Source organism: Carcharhinus amblyrhynchos, chromosome 17 (genome assembly GCF_965287045.1).
Source record: "Carcharhinus amblyrhynchos chromosome 17, sCarAmb.v2.hapA, whole genome shotgun sequence".
Taxonomy (NCBI): Eukaryota; Metazoa; Chordata; class Chondrichthyes; order Carcharhiniformes; family Carcharhinidae; genus Carcharhinus; species Carcharhinus amblyrhynchos.
In genome coordinates, this window is record NC_137340.1 from 27,393,838 (window position 1) to 27,411,861 (window position 18,024).

Below are 18,024 nucleotides of genomic sequence, written 5' to 3' on the forward strand. Positions count from 1 at the left end.
CATTTTATGAGCGTTGGTGGGGTGGGGATGGGCACTACCCACTCTTGGGCCCATTGAGATCTTTAAGGCTTATTAATGGTTTTCAGGCTCATTGGATAGAGCCCCCAACCCCTGATGCGCGTACACACACACACACACACACACACACACACACACACATCCCTCCCCTGTTTCTTGCTCACTGGGGCCTGTATGACTGTTCCCAGCCAAAGATGCCAACTTATCTTCTGGCCTCATTGACAGTCATTGATAGAGACTAGCTGCAGCCCCAGCTGTGGCCAGTGCTTCCAGTGGCACTGTTGGGGTTTGAGAACTGCTGGTTACCTGACTGGCCAGCACTTCTTGGAGACAGGGATTTGCTCCCAGCTGCTTTGCGGAAGTTTCTCTCTTTAAGCCACTGAATGGCCCAATGGCTGTAAAATCAGCTTGGCCCAACAGAGGAGGTGGGCTTGCCTCTAAACTCTTTGTCACCTCCATGTAATGTTCAGCCCAGACTATCTCAAATATAATGCTTTCCCATTAGGCCCCTGAGACACTTGGTTCTGATTGCAAACTCATGCGTGCCTGCACGGTGTCAATTGGCATTCCTCACATAGATTTGCACGGAGAGTTAACTGGTTATTAGTAAAGTTTTTTTTCAGCTAATCAGGCACTGTACATCCTATTTCTATAACGATGCTTAGAATTTGCAGCACAGAAACAAGAAACAGCCTATGCAGCCCAATCACTTTATGTCAGTGTTTATACCTCACCCAAGTCTCTTTCCAATCTATTTACTTCTCACCCTGTCAACATATCCTTCTGTTCCTTTCGTACTTGTACATATCTAGTTTCCCATCAAATGCATCAATGCTATTAAACTCAGCCACTCCAATTAGTAGCAAGTTTCACATTTTGACCACTGAGTGAATAGGGTTTTTTTGAATTCCTTATTGGGTTTATTTTATTCATCGATTATCTTAGTTTTGAGCCCCCTCTTAAATGGAAGCGTCTTCCCTATATCTGCACTATTCAATCCCATTCAGAAGTTTTAAAGATTGCTATCAGGCCACCTCTCAGTCTTTTTCCCAACAAAAAGAACCCTGGCCTATTCAGTCTTCGTTGATAATTGTGCCCTCTCAGTTCTGGTACAACCTTTCTCCAGCGTTTATATACTCGTTTGCGCACCACACACTTTTTGGTTTAACTGAGATTCTGTGTAAGTTTAATACAGCTTCTCTGTGCTTGAATACTGCTCTAATGAAATGAACCCCAGTGCTTTGTTTGTACTTTTTAATGGCATGGTTAACCTGCTTTTAATAACCACTTTTAACAATTGTGACAGAAAAGTAAAATGTTCAAACATGATTTGTTTAAAAGCTCATCATTTGAATAAACATGCTTTTGTTACTTGAATTTTAATTGCCATAATGTGCTTTCACATTCTTGTTATGTGATATTCTCTTGAGCCAAACTGAGTGCCTGCCTGAATGTACTGCAGTGAAGATCACTTAAGAGAAAGTGTTGGTGCTTTATAGAAGTTACAACTGCTGCATGCAAGAATACTACGTGTGTGTGTGTGTGTGTGTGTGTGTGTGTTACTGTGTCCATGTTTGTGTGTGTGTGTGTGTTAGTATTACAATCTAAAAATTCAACAGTTTTAAAGAAACACTACTTCCCCTTGCCCTTAATTACATTGAAAAAGCATCTATTGTCAAACTGTAGGAGCCTTTATGTTCTTGTTATTTTTTAAAGCGGGGGCTTGGTGGGGAAACCAACAGCGGCCTACAGAGGAACGCGGCAGTCTGGCAGGCAAAGCAGCAGCAAGGAGAGGTATGTACTCACGTTTCAGACTGAGGAAGGTCAGAGGCAAGAACACAATATCCCTTTTTGTGAAATGAGAGGAGCTCACGGTTACTGTGTACCATGCACACACCTGACACTGTGTTGGCTTTCAAAATAAAACACGAATTTAATAAGAAATGTACATCTGATCCAAAACATCTGAAGCTTGCATTTAAAAACAGCTCTCCTCCAATCAGTAGAAATCTCAATATTAGGTTGTCTGCTTTCCAAAAAAAAGGCATAACAAGCCACGGTTTTTAAAGTGTGAAATTGCTCCCTTTAGAATATGATTATTCTGAGGTTGTCAGTATTTGTAGTTTTCTACTGTTTAATGGAGATGCTGCAGAGTGTGGAGGTGGTGTTAACTAACGAAGGGAGTGTGGGTGTGTACTTTTGGTTGACCAGCTTTTCCATGGTAGCTAAAGTTTTGAAATACTGCAGCCCATGTAAATTTTCATTCATTTTCATGACTTGCAGTTTGGCGGCAAAGTGGGCAGCAGGACCTTGTTGCATTTATGACCAAAAAGATCTGAATATTTTACAATCTGACATTAGCTTCACGAACATTTGGAAAATAAACTGAGAGAATCTAGTGATTGTGGGCTTTGAATATGCAAAAATACTATGAATGGGCTTAGGATGTGCAGATTATTAAACATTGTGCAGATTTTATGAATGCATTAATTGTGCATTTGAAAATGTCTAATTTTTCACAATATTTTGAAAACATTTATGTTTGAAAATGTCTGTTGAAATCTTACATTTGTGAAGGTGGGTGTATAATGTTTGAGAATCAAATGCTTTGTGGTGTTATTCCTTCCAGCATTCAATATTTATACAAAATTCACTCTGGTTGTCAATTCACTCGTTGGATGTAAAGACTAATAACTTGCAGTAACTCCAGTAACGAGCATTGTCATGCAGCTGAACCTTAAGATCATGGAGCTTTGTGCCAATTGACCATCCCTTACTTGTGGACAGATGGGTACTCTCTGCATTTAGGAGTCATTCCACTAGTGCATTATTTTAACAACTTAAAAAATATTTTTACAATATGACATTTATGGAATTATTGAAATTGACACAGTGAGGATATGCAAATAAGTTATGATGTATAGAAAAGTGTATAAATAATGAAGAAATACAAAGTGTAGAGTGTTGCATAATTCATATATTGGCAAATTATCCAATATCATGATTTATAACTTTAAAAAAATACTAGACATCCTATTGCCTTCCAGTATATTTCTAATTGAATAGTGACTTAATTGTGTATGGCAATGTTACATTTGTTTGTAAGAAATGTATTAATAAAGGTAGTAGAAAAAGTGCCAAGCAATATCTGAAGACAAAGTACTGTAATCAGTCTGCATCTAAAATGCTCCCCCCCTACACGGGTGTGGATGTATCAACACCACATGGACTGTAGCCATTTAAGAAGGCATCTCGTCACCATCACTCAAGGACAGTTAGGGACAGGCAATAAATGCTGGCCTTTTCAGTGATGCCCGTGTCCTCTGAACGGACACATTAAAACAAAAAAATTAACGGATCTGTTCTCTCCTGACCTGCTGGGTGTTTCGGCGTGTTCTGTTTTTTGTTCTGATTTTCCGGTTTCTGCAGCTTTTCCTTTGCTTTTTGTTGTTCAGGAACAGATCTTGCTCAAAGTAAATTAAGTGAATATTGATGACCACATCTGTGCACTTTGTAGCCTATTTTCAAAATGTGTTAATTATTAGTATTGAATATATGGTTGCGTCTGCAACTTAATAAATGCATCACAGTTTTAAAAAAGGAACCTGTTTGAAGCTAACACTTTAAAGAGATAAATAATCCATGGGAACAAGCAACAAAAATTCAAATCTGTAGAAAATCAGGGAGTTGGAACTGAATTCTAGTCCAAATTTCAGTGTTGAAGTTTGGACTCTGTGAAGCCTGAATTAATTAAGCTTTAGCCATCTGAAGCAAATGTTTCAACCATTCAACCATACTATTGGGGTAATGACGTTATTATTGGCTTTTATTTGTGATGGTACTATAACTTTTTCTGGATTTGTATTCACGACAACTCCAATACATTAGTGCCATTGATTTTTCATTTAATATATAAGACATTATCTTATTTTACCTGTTGTGCTTAAAGTTAAAGTTGAATTTTGACAATGCAAAAAAGCTTGTAAAGTGTCAAATTCCTCTGCGTTATTCTATTTAAAAATCACATGGACCTCATCCTGAAGGCACTGTTAAGGGGTCACCCTAACGAACATTTGGGTGCAAAGGAAGCCAGGAACCCATTCAAGTACGTTCATTCTATTTCCATTTCAAAATAAGTGTAGATTGAAAGCATAGCTTTCGTCCGAGAGGCTGCTCAAAACCTGTTTGAGATACAGTGCCTTTATACTATTCCCTTTGCGGTGTTGCTTAATGGTTTCTGCTTTACAGCAGCACCAATGTTGCATTTAACTCATGTCTGGCCCTAAAGGCAGCAGATAGTGCACCCCTGAAGCAAGGAATCTTCCATTCCTTAGACTTAACATTGTGTGTGACGTAACTACTGTCCAATGGAAAGTTGGATTTCACTCATTAACCTGAGTGAATTTAAATGTAAAATTACAGTGAGAATACATCTAGCCATATACTCATGAGCATTCAAGGGGAGATTTTCCTGGATCTTTGTTCACTTGCAGCAGGCCAATCATTCGGCGAAGCGCATATTGCAGGATTACATGAGTTGAAATGCAACATTATCTGCAAATGTGATTGGTTATTCCTCAATGGCTCAATTTTCCAATATTTGCTGTTCCCAAATTACCTTGTGGACTTGACTGGGGCTCTGGAGAGTCTCCCCTTTGAAATGTTGACCACTGAACACCATACATTGATCTGGCGGAAGCAGTGCCATTCTGAACCAGAGAACACAAATGAGATAAAAACAAGAAGTACTGGAAAAATTCAGCAGTTCTGGAAGTGGCTGGCATTTGATTGACAGGCCCAAACCCCATTGCCTTTCAATGGGACCAGATGGTCCCAGTGGCACGTGGGACTGGAGAATTCTGCGCAGCATGGGTTGTGAGAGAAACAGTTAACGCTTCAAGTCCAGCTTCTTTGCTGCCACACCTGCTGAGCTTTTCCAGCACTTCGGGTGAAATTTTCCCATCCTGCCTGCCAGAGGAAGCATAGCGGGCAGAGGCGATCCATGCAAAGGCCTGTTCACCTCAGGCAGGATTTTCCGGTCTTGGGGTGAATGAGGCCAGAAAATTCCGTCCTTTGTCTTTCTTGCAGACCTCCAGCATCCGCAGTATTTTGCTTTTATTCTAGAGCATTTCTGAGGTACTGTCGAGGACATGTTAGCTCATAGTTTATATGAGATTGTTAGGAAAGGGAAGATAAGAGTGTGAAATAGCAATATTAATACAGGGGAGAATCACGGGTTGATGGGTTTTTGATAAGCGAGGGGATTAAGGGTTATGGGGAGAGGGCGGGAATGTGGAACTGAGCCACGACAGATCAGCCATGATCTTATTGGATGGCGGGGCAGGCTCGAAGGGCTAGATGGCCTACTCTTGCTCCTATTTCTTATGTTCTTATGTTCTTGTCAGTGCCAAGATGGAAGGAGTACAGAGTCAACATTGTTGGAATTCAAAGATTTTAAGAAGTTCTTGCTACATTAGCTGGGGTGTATTACAGATCAGAAAATTGTAGGAAGGAAATGGAAGAAGCAGAGAGAATAAACAAATGAGTTAGGATTACCAAGTTATTGTTCAAGGGGATTTTAATTATTTATTTATAAAGAAAAGAGAATGGGAGTTCCTCAGATGTGTAAACTACTCCTTCCCTGAGCGATATGTTAGATGAGCTACAAGGGTTTATTTCTACAGCTCACTATATGTAATGATATAGGTCAGGGAGACGAGCTAGATGTATGTGATCATGCTGAGATTAATACTCATAATATTAAGAGAAAACTAGAATGGGACTCATCTTAAGCCCTCTCCCACTGATAAGACTTTTGACATTATGTTCGGAACTCAGAAACATCAGTACTGGAGACTGGAGTGGTGATACTTAGGAAATTACCCTACATTGTAGAGGTTTTTGCATGATATTTCAGGTCTGGAATGCTTTAGTGAATGGTATCTGAAAACACCATAGGAATGCTATCACCTGAAAGCCATGCACAAAGGCAAAAATGAACATTTATCACTATTCTTTCATCACTGATGTTCAAAATCCTAGAATTCCCTACCCAAGATCATCATGGGAGTGTGTAAAACTCTTGACAAGAATAATTCATTAAGGGCACCAGATATATTCTTAACTCTTTCATGTTAACAACTTGTCAAGGAACTGTCTGGGGTTTAACCACCTAGTCAATGCCCTGGAGTTAATTGGCTCTCTGAACTGTTCAGCATCAATCTGTTTGCATATTAGCGTTTACACTGTTGCAGATCCTGATGGGAGTTTCACAGGTATTGAGTGAATTAATTAACCCTTTTGTTCCAATGAAAGAAGAAAGAAGATGAACTAGCAATTACTTATTAGCGTTAAAGTCTTAGCAGCACTAAAATATTTAAGTACACAAATAATTGGTAGATACGTTTAATTGATAAACTAAAATACTTTACAAGGTCAACTCCATTATGTCACAACAAGTCAGCCTTAACTACCCACTGATTATAAATTTACAGTCAAGATCAAGATGTGAGATTGAAATAAACTGGAGGGATTAATTTTTGATTTGATTCCTTAGAAATCTGAATGTTTATATTGTGTCCACTCTGTTAAATAGATTGAAGTCTATTGTCCAAAAATTCGGCTCTGTAGCACCTTTTCTTTTAGTGCTACAAGTGCTGTTTGACCTCCAAAATGGATCCAAGGCCCTTGTGTATTTTTGGTACAATCTGCACTAGACGTCACTTTGGCGAAGGCATTTGGGTGCTGGAAGTATAAGTATAGGCTGATCATGGCATCAGTTAGCACACAAGGCCACCTTGACACCAGTGCTGCCATTTTGAAGTTCAGTACTCCTGCTGAAGCTCTGTCTGAGTCTTGTGCAGCTGACCATGTATTGAGCAGCAGGAAAAGTCTACACCACTGCTATTTAAAAGGATTGTTAATTACTTTCGGATTTGGTGATTTCAGAATTGCTTAAAGTTGCTGAAGTCTACATGGAGTGGTGTGGGCATGCGCCATACAACTTTGTTCTAACTTCAAGGACTCTTTGCAATCCACTAGTCCATGGACATGGAGTTGCATGGAATGCACTCCTGCAGCATGGGAGAGAGAGAATGAGCAGGAGTACACAGTATAGGAAAAGCCGCTACCAAAGGGAGGAGGGCATTCAGGGAACTATTTCCTTCCCTGGAACCTCAGCGAGGAAACGTGGATCAGGTGTCTCTCTCTCATCAAGGAGGTGCTCAGTGAAATCTTCCACTTGCTGCAAGTCAAACCTCACAGCAGGGCGTGGATGGCATTGCCCGCAGTTGTGATGGTGACCATGACCATGCTGCTGCATGAAATGTGATCGAGCAGATCATAGAATCCTACAGTGCAGAAGGTGGCCATTTGGCCCATCACTGGGGCCTGCACTCTTGGCAATGATCACCATGGCTATATGGGCTCATTGCTTTGCCTGGAGAGCCTCCTCTGGCCCCCTTGTGGAATAATAACACATCTCCTCACCTGTGCCTGTTTTTCCAAAGCCTCCGGTGCAGAATTGTGATCCTTACGCCGGTTTTCAGATGCTGTCCAATTTCAGTAGTTAGCCATGTTTCCAAAACTTGGATAAACTTTATGCCTTTGAACTGACTGGATGAACTGGTTGCCTCCCCTTCCCCTGAGGGTATGATGTTGTACACTTCAGTGTCCTCTGTTCCTGGTGAAATTCTTCTTCAGCGCTGATAACAATATCTGGAGAGATGGATTATATCTCCTATGTTCTGAGGAAAATTTGGATGTGAGCTGATAAACTAATATCTTTCTATGGCTACCTAGTGTAACCATACATTGTTAAATTCTATAATGACTCCCTCTGTTGGAAATAGCCTTTCGTATCTTGCAGGGACATCTAGCAACATACTAGAAGTTAAAATATTTCTACGATGCCTATTACAATGATTAATAGAAGAAGTACTAAGGAAACTCAACAAAGGACAGAAAAGTGGAAATTCCATCTTGTATACCCTTCGTTTCCAATGAAACTTGCTCAGCTCTGGCAACCAATCTGAATGGATGTTCAAAGAGTTCAGCCCTTCAAATGTCAATCGCCTCTCAAAGCTCTGCTGGTAGTCCAGAAGCACAGGCACCTGGACATTCCCAGTCACTTGTTTGGCCCCAACCACATCTGAGTTGTGATAAGTTTGTTGTCTAATCTTGGTAAGATACCTATTGCTTGTAGAAGCTTCAGTGACTGAATTATCATTATCCCTTTCCTTCCCAACTTCCAGCCTGACTCCTAACTCCACTTTGAGACTATTTAGAGGTCTAAAAAGAAAACCCATCACCACCTTATAAAGGCAACTTGTAATGGCTTTTTTGCAAAAATATACTTTATTCATATAAAATCTGAAAGGCACACTACAAAAAATGTCCAATTATTATAACAATAAAGTACAATGATATTTATATTTTCTTCTGAGATCAAAATTCACACTGCGGTGCTTCAGTTCAGATTGTGAACATTACATATATTTCAGTAGTTTCAATGCAGAGTGCAAAATTCTTTGCTAATTATACACATAGGTCATGTTGCACCCTGAATGCTTCAATAAAGCTACGCACCATTAGAATTATACACATAATCCGTGGGGTTTGCAACTTGTAATGTCTTTGCCAGTGTTGCTCATACCCTGAGGGCGAAGTGAAATATAATAGCATTGTTCTATTATTAGTATCACAAGTAGACCTACATTAATACTGCAATGAAGTTACTGTGAAAATCACCTAGTTGCCACACTCTGGTGCCTGTTCAGGTACACTAAGGGAGAATTTAGCAGACCAATGCGCCTAAACATCTTTTGGACTGTGGGAGGAAAGCCACACAGACACGGGGAGAACGTGTTGACTCATTTCAAGTTACAACGCTGTTACGCTATTAGCTGTTACACTGTTAGCTTTCACTTGTGCACTTTCAGCAGGGGATTCTGATTCCAGGATCATTTATGGGACAAAATTTAAGAATGTATGTTTAAAATAAAGTTTGTATCTGGGTAAATTGTTTATTTGAAAGATAGAGGGCGATAACAATTTGACACACAAAGTCAACCAAGACCCAAGGATCTATGTCAATTTATGTTTCATTTGGATTTGCATGGTTTGTGGAAAGCATCAGACTTAGTAGGTCTGTTGGCATTTTCTTATCGGTGTTCTCATGAGTGGCGTCAATCAAAATACCCAGACAAAAGCTTACCAGTTTATATATTGTACATACTATATACCACAAGATGAAAGTATAGTGTAAGCTATATTCTGTATGTCGTAAGGTATGTACTGCGGAATGCTGCATAGAATAGAGAAATGTATATGCATATGTATTATATAAAATTGGATCTAGTAGGATACAGTAGAATACTATGTCTTACAGGGTATTGTACATCTTGAAATTACTGTATTTTGTGGAAGACAGGGCACTGTACATTGTAAAATCCTTGGAGCTTTATCTTCTGTTCTAACAACCATTGCCTGCAAAAGACAGGTGGCTGCTTAACCTAGGTTCCATTAATAAGTGTTTAATCATGATTAAGACTGAATCTGAAAAGCAGAAGCAGCCTGTGGATAATAACATAGTTTTGTCAGTAATTATGTGATGTTTCTGTACAGCAACAGGGTGATGAAATTCAATGCCCAGTGGAATAATTCTCAGGAACTAAAACCATCCAGAAACACACTGGGGCTACAATGTGAGAAGCTGAGTTATGGCAATAGTTTAAGGAGCTTTTGAGACTTTTTTTCCCTCTTAACCTCCTGGTAAAATCTTTCTGTTTCCTTCTGGTGTGTCAATCAGATTCAAGATTAACTCATTTCACCTAATGCTGCTTAACTAGTCCTTAACCAGAGCATAATTCATGCCTACGTACAGTATCCTATATCCCATTTTATATATGTTTAGTTTTCTATACTATGCAACAGTATTGTGTAGATGTTTTCCCTTTCCTTCAACGTGTAAATGTTTACCTTCTAATGAAGCTTCTGTTATAATGTTCTGTTGCTTTTATACATTTGTATGAATAGTTGAAAGTTAAATGGTCCCAAGTTTTATTTTTGGCAAACAGAGGATGAGACCTTAGCTTGGAGCTACATTTCACGTGGGGGCTGTTTTGAAATCAGGAAACCCTGGATGAATGAGTTTTCCGTATTAGACCATAAGACATCGGAACAGAATTAGGCCACTCAGCCCATCGAGTCTGCTCCGCCATTCAATCATGGGTGGTATTTTTAAAAACTGTGCGGTTTTAACTGTACGGTTCCCTTAAACATTTTCCTGCAATAATAAATGAGATAAAAATTTCCAGCTTCCAGTCATCAGTGTAAATCAGGTGAAACACAGTTGGTACAACTTGGCCTATCTTTAAGCCTTCTTAAAGAACCTCCAATCTTAAAGCTATATCTGTATTATATGGGCCAAATACAGGAAATTGGAAGCAGCTTGGTGGTAAAAACTGAACGGCATGGACAAGTTGGATGGAAGGGCTTGTTTCCATGCTGTAAAATTCTATGACTCTATCATCAAGATGCATTTCTGCAACACTGACATCAAATTTGTGCAGCGGTGCAAGTGAGGATGCTCCTGTTGTGTCTCTTGCTATCCTAACCAGAGAGTGTGGGGTGGAGAGGATAGCAGAGCATTGCACATATGTACTCAATGCAACATACCAACTTCCAGCTGCAGAACTGCTGGTGAATTTTCTATTGACTGAGAAACTAAGTAGAAAGAATGATATTACCTAGATTTGAAAAATAGCAGCAGGGTTGTTCTATTGTTTTGAAACAAGCACATAGAAAACCCTGCAAGGTGCAATAATACAACATTTTTACGTGCTACAACCAAATTTCTTTTGCAGAATTCTGGACATCCCAGTCAAATTAAACATCTTCCCTGCGTGAGCCCTATAAGAGCTCTTGATGCTCCATGTAGATAGTCTCTCCATCCTCTGCACAGTCCAGCACACAGGCCCATTGTACTTACTGTCTCGTCATAAGATAAGACCAAAGTGTCTGGTGTCCAGTGAATTTAGTCACAGTCCCTTTCTGCGAGGTCTACTGTTACATTTGATAGGGAGACGAGCAGGTCAAACCATCTTCCACATGAGATCTCTTCAAGGCTGCAGTCAGCTACACACACACCTCTTTGGTCTCAATCCCTCTTGCAGTCAAGGCCAACTTTCCCATTGCCTCCTCACTTGCAGCCTTCATTTGAATGGTAGTTTAAAATTATATTTGAACAGCGAACGATTGGATGTGCACACCTCATCATTCTTCAAGCTTCCAGGGAAGCCTTTGGTTTTCCATTGTTCAGACCACAGTGGAGAACTTCACACATCTACAATGTTCTTTGCTACTCACAGAGTCTGCTTAACTCCTATGAGGACTCAGCATCTATCATCTCACATCAGGTCAATAACACCAGCAGCAACACTCGGCACAGACATCATTCTCAGAGTTCAGAACATGGTGAGCTGTAGTGATGGATTGCTTGAGGGGTGCCCAGGTTGTGGACAAACAAATGATGGCAAGGCTTATGCATTACGTTGGAATATTCAGTAATCACAATGTTTATAACAGTTTTAGGTAGTACAGAACTTGAGTATTGCTGGAAAAAGAGACATGCTGTCTAAGCTTTGAAACTTGCGCTCATTGGAACAGAATGTAAGATTACCAACAGTAACGAGAACAACGATTTATGTTGTATGAAAAGAGAGTGCTGATTGGTAGAGGTGCAGCCATGACAAATGCAGCAGGGAACAGTTAACTGTCAAACTACTCAAATTCAAACTAGGCAGATGGACTCTGGTGAAGGTGTTGCCATGAGGAATATACCAGGGAATGGTTGTTCCCTCAAGATTTTGTTTAGTTGAAAAAGATGCAATGTGTAAATGTGTTCCTTTTGTCTGCAGAGGATGGGTCCCTGTGTGTGAATAAATGGGGTTTCTAACATCTGCAAGCGAGCACTGCTGCAAGGCCAACTGATAATTTGACTTTCAGTGTAATTCTTATCACATTCGGGGTCGTTTAACAAGTGTTGTCCAGTCGTGGATTCAGATTTTATGTTGGATTCTATGTTTTTGAGTTTTGCAAACATGGGCTGCTTGGATAAAAAAGTAAAGTTTATTAATTAATTATCCATTAACACTGCAATGAAGTTACTATGAAAATCCCCTAGTTGCCACGCTCTGGCACCTGTTCGGGTACACTGAGGGAGAATTCAGCATGGTCAATCCACCTAACCAGTATATCTTTCAGACTGTGGAAGGAAACTGGAGCAAACCTACATATGGGAGAATGTACAAACTCCGCATGGACAGTGACCCAAGCTGGGAATCAAACCCAGGTGCCTGACGCTGTGAGGCCATAGTGCTAACCACTGTGCCGCTATGCAGTATTTTGTCTATTCTGAACAACCAAAGGGATATGTCATTTGATACAATCCACCAGTCTTTAGGACGTATGGCCTACATACTTGGCATCACACTGTCACTAAAATTCATCTACCACATTAGACATTTGTGTGATCGACAGCACATCTGTTTGGCTCGACAGCAGATTCCTGTTAGTAGAGAATACCACTTGTGTTGCTACTGCATAGTAACAGCGTGAAACAGCTAGCTTCACGTTTTGCTCAAACTTTTGAGACACCTTAGTCTTCAACCTTGTCTGAGGTAGACTGGGCAGGAGAAGAGAGTGCTAATTTATTGAACTTCTGGTCACATACTGTTTGGTAGGTCCAGTATTCTGAACAGGTGCTGTGTATTCAATACTGGATCTTACTAACAATTAAACAGACTGAATAAATCAGTTTGAGATACATTGTGATGCTTCAAAAGACATAGCATGTGAAGTCTTCCACTTGCATTCCACATAGTTGGTTATCCCATTTGAGATCATCGAATGTAGATTCTGAATTGTGTAATGCATGCACTTTGTGCAGTGTCAGCACTATCTGTGTTGATGAGAGGGAGACCTGGTGGCCATTTAGGGTGACATATAAGATTGTTGGAATACTGTTACGAAGACATATAAGACTGTTGGAAGAAGAGCAGGAAGTTCTTCTAAAAACACCAAAGCAACTATTTACCTCGTTAATGTTTGTGAATTCTGTACACAGGTTGACTGTTGCACTTGCCTACATAATCAGAGTCAGCACTATTCTAATGTAATTCATTGACTTAGAAGTGAACACTATTCTCACGTAACTCATGATTTGGAAGCATTTGAGATATTCCAAGGGTGTGAAAGGCACTATATAAATTTGTTCCTCTTTTTATTTATAACTAGTTCCCTGAAGAATAACACGTCACCAGTGACAAACGTGTGATATTCAATCATAACCCTGACAGCATAGTACAAGGCGGGGCTGAGCTCCAGCCTTTCCAGATTGTAAGGAACAGATATCCTTGGTGGGAATCGATTTTTTTTTCAAATCGATCCTACAGTTGATGCTAACCTGCTACCAAAGTGAAAAGGGAAGATTTGAGTTCAAGAGGTTACAGTCAACAAAAAGATAAAAATGTTTAATTGGACAGAATTGTACTGTGCTTGTACTAACCTCACCCTGTTAAATAAACAAGAACCTACTGATGGAGCACAATAAATGTTGGGCAAGCATTTTGAAGGTTAACAAACCTAAGGGTCCCAAGTCCAATTCTAACCAATTAGTTTGCAATGCAGAGGAGTTTTTACCTTGCCGACGAGCAATTAAATATTCTGTTTAATCCTACATTCCAGATGTTTCGAACTGGAATATTCACTTTTTCCTCCATGACTCTGCTGTGGCTAACCCTTTGAAGTTATGAGCTTGAGGATTTTATTCTTGATGGCCAGTGAATTTACTTTTGACGCAAACCTGCTTGCAGCAAAGACTGTAGAATCCAGGCTTTTGTGACAAAAGTTGGCCATTAATGCCATTCAGAACTTACAACGAGAAAACTTAACTGAACATGGACGAGAAGAAAATACACCCGCAGAGTCTCTGTGAGTAAATACTTCAACTGATGTGCAACTGAATCCTATGGTTGGAACCTTTAGTCTGTGTTGGGGATTGCGCTGAGAGTTTCATAATTACTCTGAATGTTCGAGGCTAAAGTAGGGGGAGGTTGAATTGGCTGGGTTTCTTGCTTCTGTAAAAGTTTCGACAGGTATTTAAGAAGGAAATAAGTGAGTAAAGTGATTGTTCATCCCCCATAGAATAAGTCTGGGGAACTCATCATGGAAAGTAAGGAAATGGTGACTGAATGAATTGAACAGATATTCTGCACCTGTCTCACTGTAGAGGTGAAGGGGCAGCAGAAACTTAAAACAACTTCAATCACCAGGGGAAAAGGATACTGAGGAAAATTATGACTGCTAAAAACTGACAAGTGCACAGGCCTAAATACCCTTCATCCTTGGGCTTTGAAAGAAGCTGTTGAGATAGTAGATGCACTGATTTTAATTTTTCAAAATTCCCAGAGTCTGGAAAGGTCCTATCAGACTGAAAAAACAGTGAATGCAACTCCTCTACTCAAGAATGAAGTGAAATAGAAAGTATGAAAGTGTAGGCCAGTTAGCTTAACGTCTGACATAGGGAAAATCAGGACACTTATAGCAGGACACTTGGAACCTTTCAATGCAATCAGGCAGAGTCAACATGGTTTTGTGAAAGAGAAATTGTGTTTGACTAATTTATTAGAGTTCTTTGAGAAAGTAACAAGCAACGTAGATAAAGGTGAACCTGTGAATGTGGTATACTTAGAGTTCCAGAAGACATTTGACAAAGTGCCACATAAAAGGTTATTACACAAGCTAAGATTACATGGTATGGGCGGGGGGGGGTGGGGAGATGGGAAACGTGTTGGGGGTAACAAAGTAGGCTGGATAGAGGATTGGTGAGCCAACATGAAATTGTTGTAGGCTTAATGAGTGGAATGCCAAAGGTATCAGTGTTGGAACCTCAATTGTTTCCAGTCTGCGTAAGTAACTCGTGGGACTGAATGTACGGTTACTAAATTTAAATGTTGGAATTACTAAATGTTGGAAAGTAAGTGTGACAAGAACGTGAGGAGGCTGCAAATGGGTATAGACAGATTAAGTAATTGGCAACAATTTGGCAGTTGGAGTATATATGGAAAAATATAAACTTGCCTACTTTGGCAGGAAACACCATATATTTATATGGACAGAAATTGTAGAACTTTGTGATACAGTGTGTCCTGGGCATCCTGGTATATAAATCACAGAATGTTTGCAGGCACAGCAAGTAATTAGAAAAGCAAAGGGCCAGCTTTGACAAAGGGTCAACTAGACTCTTTTCTCCTCCTACAGATGCAGCCAGACCTGCTGAGATTTTCCAGCAATGGTGTTGTTAATTGCAAGGGGAATGAAATATAAAAGAAGGAGTTTTGCAGGGTTCTGGTGATACCATATTTGGTGTCCCCTGTAAAGTTTTGGTCTCCTTATTTAAGAAAGGATATAATTGCATTTGAAGCTGTTCAGAGATTACTTACGTGGCGAAAAACTGCAGCAGGCGACGGTGCAGAGGGACCTCGGGGTCCTTGTGCATGAGTCGCAAAAACCCAGCTTGCAGGTGCAGCAGGTGGTCAGGAAGGCGAATGGGATGCTGGCCTTCATAGCGAGGGGGATTGAATATAAAAGTAGGGAGGTCTTGCTGCAGCTGTATAGGGCATTGGTGAGGCCGCAGCTGGAGTACTGTGTGCAGTTTTGGGCGCCGCACCTGCGCAAGGATATTTTGGCCCTGGAGGGAGTGCAGAGGAGGTTTACTAGGCTGATACCGGAGTTGAGGGGATTGAGCTATGAGGAGAGGCTGAATAAACTAGGCTTGTACTCGTTATAGAGTTTAGAAGAATGAGGGGAGATCTCATTGAGACGTATAAGATGATGAATGGGATGGATAGGATAGAGGTGGAGAGACTCTTCCCGCTCAAAAAAGACAGTAGGACTAGGGGGCACAGCCTCAAGATAAAGGGGAGGCGGTTTAGAACGGAGTTGAGGAGGAACTTCTTCACTCAAAGGGTGGTGAATCTCTGGAATTCTCTGCCCGTTGAAGTGGTGGAGGCTGCCTCGCTAAATATTTTTAAGAAGCAGGTTGATGGGTTCTTGATAAGAGAGGGGATTAAGGGTTATGGGGAGAGGGCGGGAAAGTGGAACTGAGCCACAACAGATCAGCCATGATCTTATTGAATGGCGGGGCAGGCTCGAAGGGCTAGATGGCCTACTCCTGCTCCTATTTCTTATGTTCTTATGAGAAGGTTCACTTGACTGATTCCTGGAATAAGGGGGTTATCCAAGGAGGAAAGATTGGACAGGTTGGGCCTGTATCCATTGAAGTTTAGAAGATTAAGAGGGGATCTTATTGATCTTATAAAAGATCCTGCAGGGTCTTGACAAGGTGGATACTGAAAGGATGTTTTGCCATGTCAATTAATATTTTTAAGGCTCAGTTAGAGAGATTCTTGATTAAGGCGGGAGTCTTAAGGAGCAGGAAGGCAAGTGGAATTGAGGCCACCAGCAGATCTTATTGATTGACGGAGCAGTCCCGAGAGGCTGAATGGCTCCTAATTAATATGTTCAAATGACTCCAGCAGGAAAAAAAAATGGATTTATGGATTTAATTTTGGGATAAGATCAGATTCAGCCATAGTGGCCTTCTGTTGTGAGATTACCTGCTAACGTATGGTGTTGAAGCCATGTGATTGAAAACCTGAGTGAATTATGTGGGAGATGGTGCAGGCACGCTTTGAAACTCTTTCCCAACATGCCCTATCATCTTCATGAGAAAAAGGAAGAATTTTGTCGAGAAAATATCCGAGAAAATCATCCTCTGCCTTAAAACCTGAAGGAGTCAAACACAAACTGGGAGCTCACATTCAGATGGCTGAGTATTACTTCAACATTAGTTTTATTTTAAAGTTTATTTATTAGTGTCACAAGTAGGTTTACATTAACATTGCAATGAAGTTACTGTGAAAATCCCCTAATCACCACACTCCGGCACCTGTTTGGGTACACTGAGGAGACTATTATTTTTCTTGTTATTATTTTACGGTCACAGTGTTGTTAACATGCACTCTCTGAATATAGGTATTGCTGGCAAGGCTGGTATTGCTCTTTTCCAGTTCCCTAAGGAAGTGGTCCATCGTTTTGATGCTTGTTAGGCCACTTCTCAGGGCCATTACAGAAGTCATGTTGGTGTGAAGCTGGCCTCACAGACAGACAGATCCGTCAGATAAGAGCAGTATGTTTCCTTCCTAAAGCACTTTAGTGAACCAGTTGGGCTTTATTACCAATCCAACAGCTTTATTATGGTCAGTTTTACTGACATCCACTTTTTATTTTGAGATTTAAATTAAATGCAGACTGTTGTGCCTCAGTAGAATTTGAACTCCCATTTACTGCGTTATTAGATCTGACCGTCCTAAATTGCTAGACCAGTAATGTAACCACCGAGGTAGTGTACCCTAGAAATTAATTTCTGCCTCTACATTTCCAATACTACAAAATTACAGCAAATTACAACTGGGGATCCTTACAAGTTGAATCTATTTTGAGCTATTGCATGGGATAACTGACGAGCAGAAGTAGTGTAAGCCAAAAATTCACTTGTGAAAACTTAACTCATGAGAAACACTAACTACGAGCACACTTTGAAATTAGTGTAGCACAATGTTATTCAAAGTTTCCAGGCTGTAATTTAGAACGGAGCTAAGAAATGCAAGAATGAAAGAGATTGTGTATGGAAACACTCGCAATACCCTAAGCTAATTCACCAAACTGGTTTCAAACATGACAACTGAGGTAAAGTTTGGAAACTAATGGTGGTGATTTTCAGTCTGCCTTAGCCGTCAGCAAGAACAGTGACATGGGCACAAAAAATGGCAAAAATCAGGAAACATGATTCTCACTACCAAGATCACAATTCCGAACTTTCCAGGGCCCCTCACTGGCCTGGAATCCCTTGATGTCTGTGACGATATGTGCGATCTGGAATCC

The 18,024-nt window shown here is 40.4% G+C and overlaps 1 protein-coding gene across 4 annotated transcripts in view; it reads left to right on the top strand.

Annotated features, from left to right (window-relative positions):
• Positions 1-18,024, top strand: part of ctbp2a (C-terminal binding protein 2a) — a 316,236-nt gene that overhangs the window by 143,865 nt on the left and 154,347 nt on the right. For 2 of the 4 annotated variants that reach the window (XM_080205655.1, XM_080205656.1), the window contains exon 3: positions 1,735-1,812. The exons of 1 other annotated variant lie outside the window; for it this stretch is intronic. In XM_080205655.1, the coding sequence (XP_080061781.1) occupies positions 1,735-1,812 (78 nt within the window). Of the gene's footprint in view, positions 1-1,734; positions 1,813-13,961; positions 14,011-18,024 lie in introns of those variants that run through there. One more of the 4 variants, XM_080205658.1, reaches the window with a different exon arrangement.